General features: G+C 44.4%; 2 protein-coding genes across 4 annotated transcripts; one reads left to right on the top strand and one right to left on the bottom strand.

The window, feature by feature from the left end:
• Window positions 1-1,376: 1,376 nt before the first annotated feature.
• pcgf5b (polycomb group ring finger 5b) lies at window positions 1,377-8,883 on the bottom strand. 2 transcript variants are annotated; one of them, XM_067245481.1, is made up of 9 exons: window positions 8,768-8,883; window positions 7,402-7,713; window positions 6,506-6,602; window positions 6,301-6,356; window positions 6,044-6,103; window positions 5,324-5,478; window positions 4,815-4,913; window positions 4,532-4,621; window positions 1,377-3,798 (listed from the first exon to the last, which is right to left on the bottom strand). In XM_067245481.1, exons 2-9 carry the CDS (start codon window positions 7,514-7,516, stop codon window positions 3,751-3,753), a joined length of 720 nt encoding a protein of 239 aa, XP_067101582.1. In that variant the 5' UTR covers window positions 7,517-7,713; window positions 8,768-8,883; the 3' UTR covers window positions 1,377-3,750. The 2 variants fall into 2 exon arrangements, with proteins under 2 accessions (XP_067101582.1, XP_067101583.1); XM_067245482.1 differs by lacking the exon at window positions 1,377-3,798 and having other exon boundaries at window positions 4,532-4,647.
• Window positions 8,884-13,253: 4,370 nt separating this feature from the next.
• ankrd1b (ankyrin repeat domain 1b (cardiac muscle)) lies at window positions 13,254-18,499 on the top strand. Of its 2 annotated transcripts, none has more exons than XM_067244781.1 (9): window positions 13,254-13,300; window positions 15,605-15,751; window positions 16,114-16,239; window positions 16,410-16,517; window positions 16,725-16,823; window positions 16,990-17,088; window positions 17,232-17,330; window positions 17,495-17,593; window positions 17,964-18,499. In XM_067244781.1, the coding sequence occupies exons 1-9, from the start codon at window positions 13,277-13,279 to the stop codon at window positions 18,087-18,089; spliced, it is 927 nt and encodes a 308-aa protein (XP_067100882.1). In that variant the 5' UTR covers window positions 13,254-13,276; the 3' UTR covers window positions 18,090-18,499. The 2 variants fall into 2 exon arrangements, with proteins under 2 accessions (XP_067100882.1, XP_067100881.1); XM_067244780.1 differs by lacking the exon at window positions 13,254-13,300 and adding an exon at window positions 15,411-15,464.
• The last annotated feature ends 63 nt before the right edge of the window (window positions 18,500-18,562 follow it).

The following is an 18,562-nucleotide window of genomic DNA, read 5'->3' as shown; positions in this document are numbered from 1 at the left end:
AATTTCCCCATTGCTTTCACATACACTGCATTTTGTTTAAAACATTTCTCAAATGCAAATCACTCCAATAACTGGAAACCTCTTCTGACTGTATTTCAATCAGAAATCAGTCCTGATTCATGCAAGTACACGTTACTCACTGCATTGCAAGGGAAAAATAAAAACTAAAATACAATGAAAAACTGTCATCATTTAAGTCTGTATACCAGTTTCCTGTTCAGAACTAAGGGAACTGGAACTCCTCAGTAGAAATAGAAAAAATGGTAATGGAGAAATACAGGGAGAAAGATAGAAAGAGAGCTGTTGGAAACTGTGACGGTTGATCTGCAGAGCTGAGTGGAAAGGCAGAGCCAGAGTGGGTGAAGGAAAGTGACTGATTGTTAAAGAGATCAGAAGTCAGAAAGCCTCACCCACCACAGCAACACAGCAGGCATTCCAGGAAGAACGATAAGAAACTCCACCTAAAGGTTAGTGTGGTTCTGACACCACAAAGCATGTGTGTGGGAGTGTGTGTGTATACTGTGCGTGTGTACATTCGACAGCTGTGATTATGGAGACTTTCATAGTCCTTTAAAAAACGGATCCCTGGCACCTCCTCCCCAGAACATTCCAGCTGCCGTGTGTCCAGCCAGAAGAGGCCCAGGAGGTCCAAGAGGCCCAGGGCCCAGGAGGCCCGGGAGGTCCAAGAGGTCCAGGGCCCAGTAGGTCCAGGAGGCCCAGGGTCCAGGAGGTTCAGGGTCCAGGAGGCCCAGGAGGCCCAGGGTCCAGGAGGTCCAGGAGGCCCAAGGTCCAGGAGGCCTTGGAGGTTCAGGAGGCCCAGGAAGCCTTGGAGGTCCAGGAGGCCCAGGAGGTCCAGGGCAGAGCACCACATAATGCAGATGGTTTGAACAGAGCAGGATGAGAGCGGACCTACCTCCCAGGCGGCTTTGTAGCTTCTGAGATCATGGTGGAACTATGAGCTCCTGTCTTAGGGCCTCCTGATACAGAATATCATTCAAACATGCGGAAAGCTTTATTGTCCACAGGGGAAAGGTAATTGTCTCAAAGAAGGAGGTGTGTGTTTGTTTAAGACGGATCAAAGACATGCAGATGGCTTGAGCCTTGCGGATTCCTGTATTATAAACAATTCGTTATTTAGGCCAAGTTCCTTCAAGGAATCTATCAAAAAGGTAGAGTAAATAAATACAGTTATATTTCTGTACAATTGCAGACTTCCTTTCTCCTTCCTCTGGAGAAACAACAGATCTTCAACTGCAAGATTGGCAACAAGAGAAGCACGTTTTAACCTATCTCATTATGCTACATCAAAACCCGGAGGGAAGGGAAATAGTCATGTACATTTGAACTAAAAGGAACAATCAATCCAAAGACTCAGATTAACTCAACAACATCTGTATTAATATTGTATCATGTATCACATTTAGAACAGCTCTTGCTTACACACTTCTACTGTGTCTAGGTAGGTGATCAGGCACGTTGACATTGAAAAATAGAATAGATCATTGTAAGCAGCATTAGTTAAATATACACCATACAATTTCATTTTTAAAGATAAAATATCTACAAGGGATTATTTTCATTACAAAAATACATATATAGTCCACTGCAACACATGAACATACATGGAACTATCCAGTCTAAAATGATCAAGTGACATTATTTTACATTCCTACAGAATAGTCTTTATAGAGCAAAGTTCCTTTTCGCATACTGTTTATGACCCCTGGACATTTGGACTAATCAGAAAAGTTGTGGAAATATTTGTAGAAGGACAACATTACCTACACTGTCATGTTATTACTGTAGTTGCATGACAGTGTTTTTGTGTTGCATTATGGTTATAACATCAATACAATGTTACCTACAATGTTACAGCATGACTGTAACATCACAACGTTACTTACTACAAAACATTTCATAAAATGACCAAGGAGTACAGACAGCAGAAAGCGTTTACATAAAAAGTGTTAGCACAGTACGATGCTTTAGTTAGACTGGAGGTATGAGGACCTACACTCCAATTAAAAGACTTGTGTCTTCATTGGGTGTACAGAATAGAATGCAAAGAACATTTCTGTCAATTAATTTCCACATTTGTTACATGTTCAGAACATCTTCTAAATGTTTGTACATGTTATACATGCTGAGTCGGAATTATTCTACAGCACACCGTTTTGCTTGATTCTACATCAGTTTCAGTAATAGTGCAGGGGTGTTCAAACACAGGGACTGCAAAGGAAATACAAACCAGAATTTTAGAGATGATCTAATCTTGTTATGATCCCATTTCTGTCACGCATGTCTATCTGTCTCTGTTCAGATTTTTTGGTGTTGTTTGGAGAGTGAGAAGACAGAGTCAAGGCGTGGCTAGACTTCCATGTCAAACATGTAATTTCCTGCCTATATGACCAGGCCTTCACATACAAGGAGGTATGGAGCAGGTAAAGCGTTTGAACCCTAATTGGCAAGCGGATAAGCAGGACCCAGTGAAGCACAGACAAAATCAAAGGGCAAAGGCAATAAATAAAATCAATTCTTAAAAGGATGCTGGAGTTTGAAACCAGTCTTTACACATCTCTTTACAATGTACAAGTCTAAAATAATGCCCGTAACGTTTCAACAGTGCACAAACCAACAGCTAGGCCAGTCAGACTGTAGGCAGAAGTCTGGTTTCTCCAGTAACCCTTGTCTCATAGGCTACTCATATTGCATTATACAGTCTATATGAGGACAACATCCATACGGTATGAAAAAGGGGGTAAATATAACTCCATAACAACCCATAGATATGCATTATACATGGTTTAGCATGGCTGACACTGACCTCTGAGACCTGGAATTGGCAAAAGGTGAAAAGCAGTCCTTGGTGACACGTATCTACTTTTTGTAAATGGACTTCTTACTGTTTTCCATAGTATTTGACATGTAAAAGAGCATACCCAGCCTGGTCATGGCGAAGCTACAACCAATGAGGCCGACAGTAGAACCAAGGAACATTTAAAAGAAAGAAGTGTCCGATAAATCGCCCATGTGGCTCATGACATTCACAGAGACTCACTGAACTTGATCAATTATCTGACACTTCTTTATATGTTCCCTGTGTAAAACCAATGACAGGTATGACTGATATGAACCCCTTATGCCTTCCAGGCTTTCTATAGGATGAGATTCGACTCACAAACCATGAGGGAAAGGCACTACAAGTTGAGGATGACAAACCAGAGGTGGGGCAAGGGATGAGAGGAATAAGACACTCAATCCAGCATATAGAGGGGTCTAATATACAAGAGTTCTATCTGCCAGTGTATCTCTGTCCTTACACCTCTGTTCTTTTGCATAACTGGCCTACAAGACTTACTGCAAACTACATTTTCCATACTGCATGTTGCTTAGAGTCACTGCACTGTTGGCTTCAGTCAATTATTCAGTATGTCTGATACAACGGCATTGTACTGATACATGGTAAAATCATGTATCAAGCAGGTAGGTTGGCAGGTCCTTATGGTCCTCACAGACGATCATAGAAAAGTAATACGAATACTAATGCCACCAAATAAGAGCTGAATCAGAGGTATAGCCGTAGTACTGCATGCAGATGAGAGGAGATGGCATCCATGTTTAAGAAACTCAGTACATCCATTCACTAGTCAATCAGTCAATCAATCAGACAGGTCTGTCTCAGATTTGAAGATCTGTATGTGTATCAAAGGGCTGTGAGTAAGTGCAGGCTTCTCTCCCCTCCCCTCCTCGTCAGCCAAAGTCTATCCGTGGACGATACTCCAACACCATGGGGTAGGCCTGAAACACAGGGAACACAGCTGTCACCACGTCTGCTCATCAGCCCCTCTGAGCTCCAGGCAACATAAAGGGGCCTGTCTGGAGAGCCTGCTGGGGCGGCTGCTCGGGGCTTCGCTGCATGTCCTCGTCCATCCTGTCCTTGCACCGCCACAGCATCACATGCCGTGTCTCCTCAGCCTCCACTGTCACACTAACCCAGTCCAAGCTCACTTGGACACATATAGACACACATACTATAGAGGAAGGTGAACGTGGGCGTCTGGCCCAGGGGACAGAACACTAGTTCAGAAGGGAGTGTGTTCGCGATGGTAGCCCCCTGTTGACAGGTCATACGGGTGAAGGCAGGAAGAGGGGGGGTGTGTCAGGGGGTTCGTCTCCAGATATAGCCAATATAACACAGGCCTATTTTTGGGTTGGAATAGAAGAGAGGAAAGTGGGGATATTTTAAACTAGTTTCTGAGATCAATGTCTAACTGGTTCTAGCCCTGGCCAAGTCATTAATAAAAGTCTCTACAACTAAACCTAAATTCAGGTACTGCATTCAGAAAGCTTAGCCTGATCTAGGATCTGGTCCTTATACACAAAAATGATCATATTCAATGTGGGGCAATTGACCCATCAGCACTCTGAGATGGCTGGTGAAGATGAGTTGAGATGCAGTTGTTTTGAAAATCCTGTTAATGGTGATGTTTTTACAGATGTCTGATTGGACAACAGGAGCAGGCATACGTACATTTTCTCCACGGAGTCTCCAGCGGGTCATGTAGATGAACTCCATGGTGTGGTCCTTCCCCATGATCTCCCCATTGCATAGGACATCTAGCTGCAGGGCAGAGACATAGAGACAGGCTGGGACATAGGACAGAGAGAGAGACAGGTATGGACACAGGATATCAAGCTGTAAGACAGAGAGAGACAGGCTGTCAGGCTCTCTGTGTCCTACAGCTAGATAACTCATGGACATGAGATATCTAGCTGTAGGACATACAGAGAGAGACAGGCTTACAGTGCCATACCTCATAAGAACTTGGAAGCTTTAACTTGAGGCTGAGGAACTTCTTGATGGTTCCCACGGTAACTCTTGACGAACAGCGTATGAATCTCTTCATCAAGCCCTGCAAGTTCACAAAAACCTGTTACAAAACAATCACATTCCCTTGTAACCCTGATTAAGACCTTGGCTGTTGTATTGAACTCATAGCTTAACATAACCTCAAAGTCTAACCAAGATGTTTACAACAAAGCACAGTCAGTCTGAATTGGATTCAACTACGGTTTACTTATTCATTTCATTATAAACTAACCCGTTTCAGAGTTGAGGCTCAAGGCTACCATAAAGCGAACTGAGTTTCTATCTAAGTTTCAAAAATTGATGAACATGTACAGATGTACAAAGTACAGGTTCAAAATGAATCATTGCTTTTTGAATCGATGCAGGAAGGGAGAGGTCCAAGCTGAAAGAAGCAAAGGCAACCAATGAGGGAGAAAATAAATGAAGTGTGGAAGCAGATGTATAGAGCCTGACCTTGACGATGCTCTCGCCCACCATTGCGTTGTTCCGGAGACAGTCCAGACAGATAGCTATCTGAGGGTCGCTCCGGTGGTAGTCCCCATCTCCACCACCATCATCATCCTCATCTTCATCACCCAGCCTGGCCCGCTTCGACCTAGGGCCATTGTCTAGAGGAGTAAGCAGGATGTGACATCACACTCTGCACCGTAATACGTAACCACCTCCTAGTCCTGGGCCTAGTCCCAAATATGAGTCCCGTAGTCTCGACTCCTTGACCTTTCTCCCTCTTCTCAATCTTTCTCTCCTCCTCTGTCCCTGCCTCCACCCTCTGCCTATTTTCCCTGCCTTTCTCTGCCTCTGCACCATCCTTCCCTCAATCAGACCACTTTCTACTAATTTCTCTCCACCGCCTCTCTCCCTTGTCCCCTCCTGTCCCAGCATCTCCATATTCTTGCTTTATCTCCCACCATCTATTTTTCTCACTCATTTCTCTCTCTCTACGTCTCATTTCTTTCTCTTTCCCAGCAGGCCATGACTCACCTCCACCTACAGTTCTGGGCAGCAACAATGGGACCAGAGTCACACACAGCTTCATTTAGTCACACACACACACGCACAGATTTCTTCCCCTCTCAACACACAAATACACTTTTTGTCCTGTGCAGCCTTTTATCTTGCTTCCCCTCCAACGTTACTCTAATCCCTTCAGCACAGCACAGAAACGTTTCCTACCTTCTCCATTCTCTTTCGACTTGTTCAGCCTCCAGAAGTCTATTTCCTGTTGTTCCTCCCCTAGTCAGAAAAATATAAATGTATGCAAACACACACACACAGTATGAATCCACAAGGGTACTATTATATTCCTGTAACTGTACATGGGGGTGTCATGTTCTCTACTCATTTAGCATGAGCGGGAACAGTTTGCTTGGCCGTTAGGCAAAACTTCAAAGTAATGTGCAATTGGAGGATACTATGATGACATCACTCACTTTCTCTGAGGCCAGGCACCAGTTTAAATATGATCTCCTCTAAAGTGTTGTCCAACCTGAGGATAAAACATGCTACTGAGTTAAGCATTCCTCTCCCCCTTCTTTCTCTCTCTCTAAAAAGCATTATTTCTGTCAATGACACTCTCTCGCACACACGTCGTTCTCTACGACTCTGCCATCTCTCACCTAGGAAGGAGGATCTTACCTCAACATCTCCAGAGGATTTGTCTCGTGGACCTGGATGCCACACTTGGGGCAGTCATTGCTGTCTTCAAAGTGCTGGACGATGCAGCTCTTACAGACTGGAGGAAGAGGAAGAGGAGTTCAGGATGGTCAGGTTACCATTTTCTCCAGTGAGGAGGGCGTTTTTGTAAAATAGGCAATTGATGCTCTTGGCAAGCTAGAAAATGGTCAAACTAAACCATACAGAAGTTCCTACCTGCCTGCTAGCCTGTTTTCCCTCCTCTTGCTCTCTACCCTCCCCCTGCCTGTGTTCCCTCCCCCTATCTGTCTGCCACTCTATCCACCCCCTGCCTGTCTGCCTGGCCTCCCCCTTGCCTGTCTGGCCTCAGTCTCCGTCTACTAAGCTGAGCTTCATCACTATGAGGGATCACTTCCCCACCCACATCCTATAGCGTGACGTCATGAAGCAGTCACAAACAATCAGGTCAACATTATCAGTTGAGATCAGCCACAGAAGCAGAGATAATAGGACATGCTCTGCCCTCTGGCCAAATACACACAAACGCACCAGGGAAGACTATATGCTACACATACTCTACACTTGCATGCGCAAACAAACCCACACACTGAGCCACAAGCACACACATGCATACATAAACACACAGTGGAGAGCTGCCGCCAGACTGAATCAGCCATGGATGCCATACTACATAATGTAAGTCATCGGAACGACCGACATAACAGCTTCTTAGAGACCTACTGCTGATCACAAGCTACTCACGGGCCACTAATGCTTCAATACATCTTTATATTGCACCCCCCCCCCCCCTTAAAGCTGGTACATAATAAAGAGAGGAGATGGCGCAACAGAGAGAAAATGGAGAGAAAGAGAGATCAAGAGAAGAAGAAGAAGCTCACAGGTGTGCAGACACTCGGTGACAGTCGTGGGTTTGATCAGATAGCCTTTACACACGTAGCAGGTGATGAAGTGGTTAAAGTCCTTCACCAGGTGTTTCCTGGGTGAGGTGGTCATGGTGGGCACAGTCTGACAAGGGGCGAGGGGTGTTGTGGGTAAGGTGGATGTGTGCAGTAAGTCAGAGGTGAGAGTTCAGGGGCGGTCGTGCGATGCTCCACGCAGCAGGAGGGAGCTCCTAGGTCGCCTCATCTCACCCCTGGGTTGACCTCCAACCCCTGGTCAGGTGAACTGCATTGTGGGGCATGTGTCTGGAGCTGTAGGAGGAGAAAGGTGTAAGTATGCTGAGACAGGGGGACTATTGCACTCTGTATAACAAAACAAAGTGACATTTATTTACTCTTCCCTTGAGTGGTCATAACATTATACAGTACAGAATGAAACAGAAATGTTATTGAAAGTACACAAGTAAACCTTTACACGACTTAACAATAATATGACAAAATATTGATGATCATTCGGTCTTCCAAGATGTATCCTGGTCAATGGAAGATCATATCTTTAAATCAACTCTTAGGAAGTGACATGCAGGCTGGAAGACAGGTGCATGTCGCGATTTACCTTTATGCCCCGCCCCCTCTCTGTCAGGAACGAGGAACTTTAGTCCCTATAGCAGACTGTTGTGACACGGTGGACATTTTATTATTTTCCCAACATACCCGAGGCTAAGGAGACGACGTTTCGCCAATCGCAATTGAATGAATTTGCTACGAAATACGATAGCCAAATTATTTCGGCAATATTTTGTTCAGATTGTTGGTTGTTCAATGCTTTCGTACAGTCCAGTCCGTGTTGGTAACATAGTAGATATGATCAAACTGTCACATGATTAGATCCGCAATGTATGTGTGTACAAATCTTCAGTAGGTTACGCAGTAGAGAAGTAAGTCGTGCTATCGGTGACATAACCGTGGCTTATGCCCATCACCATCACCAGGAAATCAAGAGCGTCATACTATGCGTCACTCTCGGTATGATCCATTACGCAAATAACATTATAGATGTTGCGTTACAACATGTACACAGTCCCTGATATAAAAGAGCGACTTTAAAATCAAGTTGCTGCCCTGGAAGTCATGTGGGTAGCGGCGGGTACTGTACCCCACATACCATCACCACTAGTTACTGAGAAATATATCAGACTAGCGCCACAACACACTTGACTATCACTAAAACGCACATGTCCAGAACTTGATCGCCGAAACGACACATGATCGCATTCCCAACCCACCCCAAACTTTACTATCACTGACCCTATGTGAAAAACGACACACAGCCGCATCGTTAGGTTATGAATAGTATACACCTTACCATTCAGCTACGAGTCCATCGCCGGGCCGGTGTTAGCAAATGCAGTTCTAGGATCCAGCGGTAAGCTATAACGCGAGCGGACGTTACTGTAAAGTAGCGCCGAAGACGGAACTGGCTAGAACTGAGATGAACGGGGAGAGGGGCGGAGGAGGATCCCAGGCAACGCTTGTTTACGCATTGCTGCTATTCACTCCACTGTAGATAGGCTCTGATTGGACACAAACTAGGGCGCAGCCTACAGTTACCAACTACCATAGTATACATCCAGCCATAAACATCTCTAGGCCCAGCACTCTGACAATATTTTATAATATCCACGGTAGCCTAGTTCTCTAATTGTAGTGATGCATCTCTTGCCTAAGGTACTGTATGAGGTCCAGTTCTCAGTGTTTTTGTTTAGTCATAAGTGTATGCTGACTGGAGGTTATGCTGAATCCTATGAGTAGGATAGCAACAATAATATATCACAAAGTCAGCTACATATTTTAACAGGTCAATCAGCCACCAGAGTCAACCTGTTGTCCATTCTATCCTGGGGCGTGTCACATATGAGAAAATCATACTCCCCTTAAACTATGTTGTAAAGCAGCTGAATCACAGATATGACTACCCTCAAACAGCTGAGTTGGAGGGATGGACATCCTAGTGCGTCCATCTGTCTGTTTGGTGACTGTCTGGAGCTCCACAGTTGGCCCCCCTACCTCCTGGCTGCAGGGTTGCCATGTCTTACCGCATACGATACCCTGACGTGACAAAAAAGGAGAATTCCTTTTTAGAACATACAAATGGGGAATGAAACAAGGACAGTTTCCACCTATGCAGAGGAACTTTATGGTGCTTTTATGAGGTGTAATAGGCCACTTTCACAGATAGTATTGATGACCAGATAGAGACAAAGCAGCAACCAGAATCTCCCTTTCTCATTGTCTGTCAGCCTGCTTATCAGTCAGTCAGTCAGTTAGCCAGTCAGACATGGTTGACAGGCAAGTAATTAAGAACACATTATTATTCAATGGCAGCCTGGTAAGTGGCCAAAGTCACTTGAGATTAAAGGGGAAAATGGCTGCAAGATAAAACAAATAAAAAACAAGGATTCTAAGAGGGATACCATTAGCTGTGATTTGTTACATTAGGTAGTCAAATCAGTTAGCCAGTCAGCTAGCCGGCCACTCAGTCAGCCAGGCTGTCATTTACAGGCCTGTGGACTGACACTGTGGGAAGCATGAAGTACAAGTGTCATGCTTGAAGTTTATGTCAATGGTGGTGGTGGTGAGGTGGGGGTTCACAGGGTTAAATCCCACAGAATGAGTGGGTGGGAGTCTTCTATATAAACCTCTAACTTCTACATGGAAAGCTAGACACTGTCCACAGAGCTGTCCAGTCTGCCTGACCACTACTTAAGCAAATCTTCAGAGCCCAGACACAGACTCCAGCCACTTCACTCCACACAGTTCCACACAGACCTGAGACAAGTCACATCATGACAGAGACGTTTCCCACCATGGAGAGGCAGAGGTGAGATGATTACTGTAGTGAACAATCAATACCAATATTCAACATTTTAATTTGAGCTAGATTGTTGATGCCTATGGATTAGAAGGGTTCAACTGCTTTTGCATGGAAACATGGTTTCATCTGGTCTTGGTGACAGTCAGTAGCTGAAGGAGGCATTGCTGTACCTCAGGGTCAGTTCTATTTACATGGCTCATTCTGTTGGAGAGGAGGTGATCCTGAACTCACTGGTACAGTGTTCACCAGGACACATACCATACATTCCTGCTGTCTCTTTCTCTGTGTCTGGACCCCTCCCGGCTCCAACACATGCAGCACCTCTGACCTGTCCAGGGAGCCAGAGTAGTTCAGGGGCATACCACACACACACACATCTCTATCTCTATGACACACAGGTATATTCATACATATGCATTAACACACAAAGTCTCTGTTTAAACACTGAAAAATATCTAAAAACGTGTAATTTTGTTCATTACCACATGCATGCACATACTCACACAAGCAGCTATCTTGGCCATGCCTTTGTGCTGATGTGACTTTCTATCTCTGCAGGTCAGACTTGGCTTTCACACACCTGCCCACTCCCTGGAACGTGCCATGTGACAATGAGGATGAGGAGATGAGGATCTTTATGGTACGACTTTTATCATATCATTAATATAACCTGCTATGTGTGTATGTGTGTGTGCATGCGTCCATATCTGAGTGTATGAGCGTATTTTAATGATGTCAGGTCTCATGTGACTTCAGCCTTCTCTCTTCGGTTTACTGTCCCCACTTACCCTTTCACCCTTCCCCATGTGATGTGAGAGAATGTGACATTATGACTGACAGCTACCCACTAGTTGCTGTCATGCCTTTTTCCGCACCACACTCTCTTTACCCAATACATTTGTCTCTCTCCCTCTTTCAAAGTTATTGATTAAATCTAAATCAGTAGATCAGACACAGCTGTGTTGGGGTACTCTAATGGCCGTGCCCAATAATTCTTCTCAGGTGACCCAATAGCATAGGCAGAAATCCCGGGGGGCCACGACCCCCTCCATCCTGGGAAAAATATGATTTGTCCCCCCAATAAATCACTGTAAACATAAGGAAATTTAAATAATATTAATAATATACATTTAACATATTACAATGTAGGTAGTAATTACTGCTGTTTTACAGCAGTAATTTTGGTGTCCCCCTCAGGAATTTCTCTTGAGAAAATGTCATATAATTGTCCCCCCAAATATTGATAGCAGATTTTCGCCACTGCCCAATAGGCTCCATCAGTGTAGGAGGATTAAGGTGCACAATATAAGTGCAGAGAAAAAATTTAGATGAAAAGAATACCTGCACACTGTAATAATTGTTATAAGCTTTTTGTCCTGCATGTTTGCAGTGAAAGAGGTGTTAGTCTGCCTTGTACTGCTCTGACATCCACTGAGCTGAGGGTGTATGTGTGTGTGTTTGTAGGGAGGGAGGGTGGGTGGGTGGTTGCAGAGACCAGGAGAGAGGGAAATGTGTGGTGGAGACTGATATCTACATACAGATCCCTCAACATCTGAGTTACAGATTTAGTTTTACAAGATGAGGTCCACGAGGACCAGAACAGGAACAGGGTGGTAAGAGAGACAGGGGGGTGGGAGGGAGGGGCAGAGGGAGGCAGAGGTGAGGGACAGGGTAAAAAGGGATAGGACATGGGGTAGGTGAGCTGTAGAACCTGATCCCACACCCCACCAGGCTATCAACCAGTAGTGCTTAACCCTGATCCCGGAGCTGAGACCTTTTTACTTACCAACTTACTGATATTGTCTTTCTACCTCTCCTTCCCTCCCCTTCACCCAGATAGGTGAAGTGTTCTGTTTCTCTCTGATTACTGGATTTTCCACAAATGCCCTGGCTCGTGGCTAGCTGCATTTTTATTAATTTATCATTTTCCAAAGCTTCTAATGAGAACATTTCTGAGGAGTCGTTCATGAAATTGTATAATTGTCTCAAAGATAAGAACTCTCGTCTGATCCTGATGTTGTCACAGGTTGAATCTATGAATTGTTCCATTAGAGATCTGAATGTAGTCCCTAATAGTGAGGTTAAACAATCAGTATTGAGCTACGGCAGCTGCATTCAGATTCCTATGAGAGGGAATGAACAACAGTGTATGTATTCCTTGGTAAGTAAATATCAGCTTGCTCTTGTGGCACTGTAACACCATAGTTACTCCCTATTGTGTTAGTGAATACACTGTGTTATAGTGATAGCCTAGCAATTACCTGGTTAGGGATGTGATTGGGCTTTTTAACATGGAGGAATGCAACTCCTGTATGCTCCTTTGTGTAATTAGGGTGTTACATCATAGCTTAACATGAAGTGCTTCCTAGCCCATCTCATTTCCTCCTGCTCCTGCTCTTCCTCCTCCATCTCCTCATATGACTGCGAGTTATTCCGCCAATGCCCTGACACATGACTTACAGGATTTTACAACTTGACAACATGAAAATATGTTGTCCTCTTACAAGTTGTCCTGAAACTGTATCCCAGTCTTTATGCTTTAATGTTGATAGCTCATTCCCCCCCCTCACCTCACGTATATGGCATCTTGTGGTGGTGGTGGTGTGTGTGTGTGGGGGGGGGGGGGGGTGTTATTGCATGGCCTTTAGTCCACTCTATGTTCTGCTTTAGACATGGGACAATTTAACACTAAATTATCAAACAAGTGAAGGACATATAAAAACTGATATTTGGTGTCACCAGGTTTTTTCTTGAGTGTTACAGAGAGAGAGAAGCTTGGGGGGGGCTGATATTTACCCACCCATCGTTAGAACACCTAGGTAAACTGTGAGAGTGTTGTGATTGGTGGAGAGGAGGAGACAGGTTGTGAGCTTTGTTGTGAAGAGGATAAGAGACCAACCTGACAGCCTGCAGTTCACATCAAACTCTATCTCCTGTATACTACCTCACCTTTGGGTTGAACTGAGCTACTGAAGCAGAGACCAACAAATTAGAGGCTCCATGGATCCTGTGCCCACGGAACAAGTAAATATACTAGTCACCAGTGACTATATAGTACAATAATGCTGGCTATAGTGAGTGTGTGTGTGCATGTAAAATGATAATAGTTTCATGGCATTATGGGTTATAGTTGTGCTGATTCCGAATTTGAAAGAAAGTGAAACAGTTTCACCTTTTGCAAATGTAGTGACTTTATGTGCCTCTCTTGTGAACATATGAAGCATACTTGTACTTACAGTGATAAAAGGTGTGGAGTGTTTTGGGATGAGCTTTTCAAATGGTAGTTGTCAGCTGTGTTGCAGATGCAAAATGCCACATTAATAATTCACGAATGAAGTATGAAGACATATTACTTGCTCTGGTGGTGGTGATGAGTGAACTGTGTATCTCAAATGTATGCTGTATACCAAATGAACCAGAATGCCTACAGTTTATCTGTGATGTCCTTGTACAGTACACTGCAGGCTTTCTGCTGGATTATCTAGCTCTTCTATGAGAGCAAAAGATAGCAAGAGAGAAAGAGATAGATGACAATGTGTGTGTGTGTGTGTGTGTGTGTGTTTGTGTGTGTGTAAAAAGGTTGGAGAGAACGAGGGAGAAAGATGTGGCTTTCCAGACATAGTCTTGGTGCTAGTGAAGTCTCTTATTGAGGGAATTGTTGCTCTTGTTGGTTAGTTGTAACTGATTTAAATTGTTGTACTCGCTGTGAAATATTTTACTGTTGCTTGCTTTTCTACAGGTACACTCTTGCACTTTTTGAGGTTCATGTTGTTTAATTGTAATTTGTTTAACTACATGCTCTTATAGTTCTTCCCTTTGGCACTTATTTGTTTTTTTACAGTGTATGCTTCATGTTTTGGCGACCTGCAATGTTTGGGGCTATCTCGTTGTTATAATCAGTGACCTATGCACTTTTGTAAAGCTCTCTCTTGGAAGTCGCTTTGGATAAAAGCGTCTCCTAAATGAATGGAATGTAAATGTAAATGTAAAAGTCATGTCAGTTATAGGAAATCAGATAACCATGTCCAGATAACGGTTACGTCTTAATGTGACTCATCATAAAGACGTTTCCCATGAAATATGGCTCCCTGTGGACACATGTGGCACAGCTAAAGATACATTCTGTAGCCTTTACGAGCTGTCACTTTTCCAGAAGACCATTCTAATGGTCTTCTGGAGGATTTCACCGGGATGACTTCTGTACGGACAGGGATAGACTCTGAAGTCTTACCAGATCAAACTCAATATATATGTGTGTGTGTGTGTGTGTGTGTGTGTTTGTGTGTGTGTGTATTTGTTAAACCTGGACAGCAGTGAAGTATGCATGTCTCCAGGCCTGTGGGCCATTAGAGAAGATGATTTATTACAGTTCCTTTCTAATATAAGCTCAGGTAGTAATATCTTTATTAGCTCATACAAGTCATTGTGACTAGAAACTCTAGAAGAAGAAAACAGGCCAGTAAAGGCAACCATGCGGTTAGCTAACAATCTGGCCAACCAGCCAGATAGCCAGACAGCCCATGAACCCCTGCAGTGGTCAAAACCAACCAGCTTTTCACCTCAGTGTACCTCATAGTTAATCATCTGAGACAGGCAGGACAGACAGTTAGCTGTTATAAATAAGTGTTATGATGTTGTCAGCCTCTCATGTCTTCCTGTCCACAGGGTGCTGCTACAGGAATGGTTAAGGGTTGGGTTTCTTACCTTGGGCCAACTGCTATTGGGAAGCATGATGATGGTGGTGTGTGTGTGTGTGTGTGTGTGTGTGTGTGTGTGTGTGTGTGTGTGTGTGTGTGTGTGTGTGTGTGTGTGTGTGGAGGGACGGGGGGTAGCTGAGTGTGTGTCAGTGACGTTCTCAAGTTTCACCTCCAGTCTGGGCCACTGAAAGGTAATGGCAGTAGCCACAGGCATTTCACTTCCAGCACAAAATATTCTTTAACTGACACACACACACACACATTGCTGTACCCTGTCCCAAACTTCAGGATGACAGGAAAGCATACTCTGTCTCAGCAGGGTCAGAGGGCAGCAGTTACCCTGTTAGAACATGAGCTCAGCCTTGTCGAGCTCCACACATATATAAGAGGCACGACAGGGACATGACATCACTTAAACTGTAAGCTTCGGTAAGCTGCAACTCCCAGGCCTGACCATGATGAGAATGAGATTCCAGAGTGTGGAGGAGCTGGTATGTTTACTACTTCATCACTGGATGAGACCCTGATTGTGGTTATGATAGAGGGATATGGATGAAGAAAGACAGATAAGAGTCTATTCCCTCTATCTTCACACTTCCTCACCCTTTCTCTCTCCCCCTTCTCTGTCCAGGTGACAGACAAGAGAGGTGAGGGGAAGAATCCTGGAGAGGAAGGTTTCTCAGAGGGCCAGTATGAGACCTCCATCAACCAAAAGCAGGACAACCGCAGGTCTCACAAAGATCGCCTGACCGACACGGAGGTCCCCCTCACACTGAATGTAAGTCCACTCCAGAGGAAGGTGTGTGAGTCCTACCCTTCATTTTAGTTTATGGCATTAATAACCTTGTTTAGAATGCTACTGATATATGGGATCCTTGTTAAAACCTTTTATCTGTTATGTGCTCAGTTGCTAGAGAGAGATACGAATAGCCCATGGCTTGGGCCGCATGTCAATGTACTATTCAATAAAGTCAAATCAATGAGTGTGAAGTGCTGTTTCTTGATGATCAGCCCTTTTTACTGGAAAACTAGATTCTGGCTGCTCACACCCGCTACATGCTACTACTCTATGGGTGTGTGTGTATGTGTGTGTCAGCCAGTCAACCTCTACTTCCCTTCCTGCCGTACTATGGTTCACAGGTGGACAAAGCTGGACACCTGACACTGGAGAACCCAGACAACCTCCAGAACATTCTCCAGCTGAGGAAGAATAACAAGGCGAGGAAAGCTCCAGTCCGCAAGACTCCTCCCCCTCCAGAGGCTGTGGTGAGATACTCTATGAGAAGACGGTTTAATCTCGAATTAGACAAACCTGGTAAAATAACAATAGGTCTGATTGGTTGTATAAGCTCCTCATGGCTGTCATTGTGAAGGCGGCAGCTTAGAGGAGAAGGTGACGTAGCCCAGCTGTTAAGCTGTCTGTCTGCCCCGTTCAGCCTTACTATGTGGACGAGGAAGACTTCATGAAGGCCTGTGAGGAGAACAAAATGCCTCTGATCGAGAGATACCTCACTAGAGGAGGGGACCCCAACGCCTGCGACAATGTGAGTGTGTGTGTTAATAAGAAAGAAAGCACGAGAAAAAAGTGACATGAGTGAAAGTGATACAGTGAGTGAAAGAGGGAAAAAATGAGATGGATAAAGTGATAGATGGATGATGGATGGAGAGAGTAAGTGAAAGAGTCATACGCAGGAAGACAAAAAAAGATTGACCAATGGATGTGTTGTGTCTTCCCTCCCCTGGTGTCTCAGTTTGGACGCTCTGCACTGCACAAAGCCAGCTCCCACGGTCATGTGGAGGTGGTGAGCAGACTGCTGGAGGCAGGGGTTGACATCGAGAACAAGGACAAGGTAGTCAAGAACCCCATACTGCACACACCTACAATGAGGGGGGGGGGGGATTAAGAAGCGATTAAAGAGCTACCTTAAGCTGGGATGATTGAACTGTATGTGTCGACCTCTGTGAGCAAAATGTCTATTTATTCACTGTCAAACGTACCCCCTCCTCCATTTCCAGCTGCAGGCCACAGCAGTCCACTGTGCCTGTCGGGGGGGCAGTCAGCCTGTGTTGGAACTGCTGCTCAACCAGAATGCCAGCTTCTCTACCAGAGACAAGGTGAGTAGCTGTAGGACATCGCAATGGATTTTGTTTAGGTAGTGTTGGCTAGGCCTAGGCTGATTTAACTACAGCTGAACCAGCTCTAACAAGACTTTAATACAGTATTATGTCGTTGAGAATGTTGTGTTTTGTCCTCTCAGCTGCTGAGCACCCCTCTTCACGTTGCCGTGAGAACAGGTCACTACGAGTGTGCAGAGCACCTCATCCACTGTGGAGCTGAGGTCAACGCCAAAGATCGAGTGAGGACTCACACACACACTTTCACAATAACAAACTACAGACTACCAGTAGGACTGACTAAAGTCAGCCTACTCTACTACACCACAGGACAGTAGTGTCTTAACCTTCCACAGTATCCTCAGACCCACGTGTCAGCTTAGTGTTTTTGTGTGGTCCTGTGCAGGATGGGGACACACCCATGCATGATGCCGTCAGGCTGAACAGGTTCAAGATCCTCCAGCTCCTGCTGCTACATGGAGCCAACCTCAAACTGAAGAACTCTGTACGTCCCCCTGCTCACACATGCTACTCCAGCTCAGCCACAAACCTCCAACTTGTCTTGACTGTTTATTAACATAGATATTATACTATTAAGGGACTGTTGGAAACCTAATTGATCAACTTGTATCATTAGAATTTGGAATTTATAGCACAGATAAATACTTTTTGTAGTATAAAGCATTCCAGACAAAATACAAATTTCCTGGGCTGAAGTTTGGATCCATCATGCACACTACGCCCTCTTGTGGTGATTTGATGGCTTAAAAGAATGAACAAAATGACAAACGTGACATCGGTCCATTTTCCCCAAGTTAGGATTTGATGTGTTTGGTAGTGAGGAGATTCATGGAGTATTGTTTTCCTCTTGGCAGGAGGGCAAGTCCCCAATGGACTGTGTCTTGGAGTGGCAGAATGGTGCCAAGAACATCCTGAGCAAAGTCAAATTGAACCTGCATGATGCGCAGTCTAAGGACCAGGAGATACATGGAGATAGATGAGGACTTCAGGGTTTGAGGAATGCTAGGTGCCATTCGACTGATATTGACGCTTCTGGACTTACTGATATGCTACTCTGATCACCTCAAGAGAACTAAACCAGCTAACTTGAAACTGATGACGGAGATCCTATGACGCCCATCTTAATGGAACTTGCATCTCACAGTAGATATGGTTTACTGTGTGCCTATGAACCTGACATTGTAAAATATGGTTTCAATACTAAGAATGACAATCAGAATGTTTGATCACAGAGGGGGAGGACAGAAAAGGATGATCGTAAGGAACGCTAACTCAGGAATGTGTTTGTATGATTATACATTACTAAAACTAGCTTTGTTGAAGAATAACTGAATTTTGATTGCTTTCTGTTGTAAAAAGTTACAACATATTCAGTAAATCCCAGCAGCTTGCTTTGTTTGACAATGTACTAAGTAAAAAAACAAATATATATATATATAAAAATAAACGAATT

The sequence above is a fragment of the Osmerus mordax genome, chromosome 10, assembly GCF_038355195.1.
Source record: "Osmerus mordax isolate fOsmMor3 chromosome 10, fOsmMor3.pri, whole genome shotgun sequence".
NCBI classification, from domain to species: Eukaryota; Metazoa; Chordata; class Actinopteri; order Osmeriformes; family Osmeridae; genus Osmerus; species Osmerus mordax.
This window is presented reverse-complemented; position numbering and strand designations above follow the sequence as displayed.

What these genes read in the sequence shown, in the direction of transcription:
- ankrd1b (XM_067244780.1), top strand. Translation starts at nt 15,429, where the DNA reads ATGATGAGAATGAGATTCCAGAGTGTGGAGGAGCTG. An exon ending in AGGTCCCCCTCACACTGAAT is followed by an intron (nt 15,752 to 16,113) that starts GTAAGTCCACTC and finishes TATGGTTCACAG; the next exon opens with GTGGACAAAGCTGGACACCT. An exon ending in GCTTCTCTACCAGAGACAAG is followed by an intron (nt 17,089 to 17,231) that starts GTGAGTAGCTGT and finishes TTGTCCTCTCAG; the next exon opens with CTGCTGAGCACCCCTCTTCA.
- pcgf5b (XM_067245481.1), bottom strand. Translation starts at nt 7,516, where the DNA reads ATGACCACCTCACCCAGGAAACACCTGGTGAAGGACTTTAACCACTTC. An exon ending in CACCGAGTGTCTGCACACCT is followed by an intron (nt 6,603 to 7,401) that starts GTGAGCTTCTTC and finishes CTCTTCCTCCAG; the next exon opens with TCTGTAAGAGCTGCATCGTC. An exon ending in GTCGAAAGAGAATGGAGAAG is followed by an intron (nt 5,479 to 6,043) that starts GTAGGAAACGTT and finishes TTACTCCTCTAG; the next exon opens with ACAATGGCCCTAGGTCGAAG.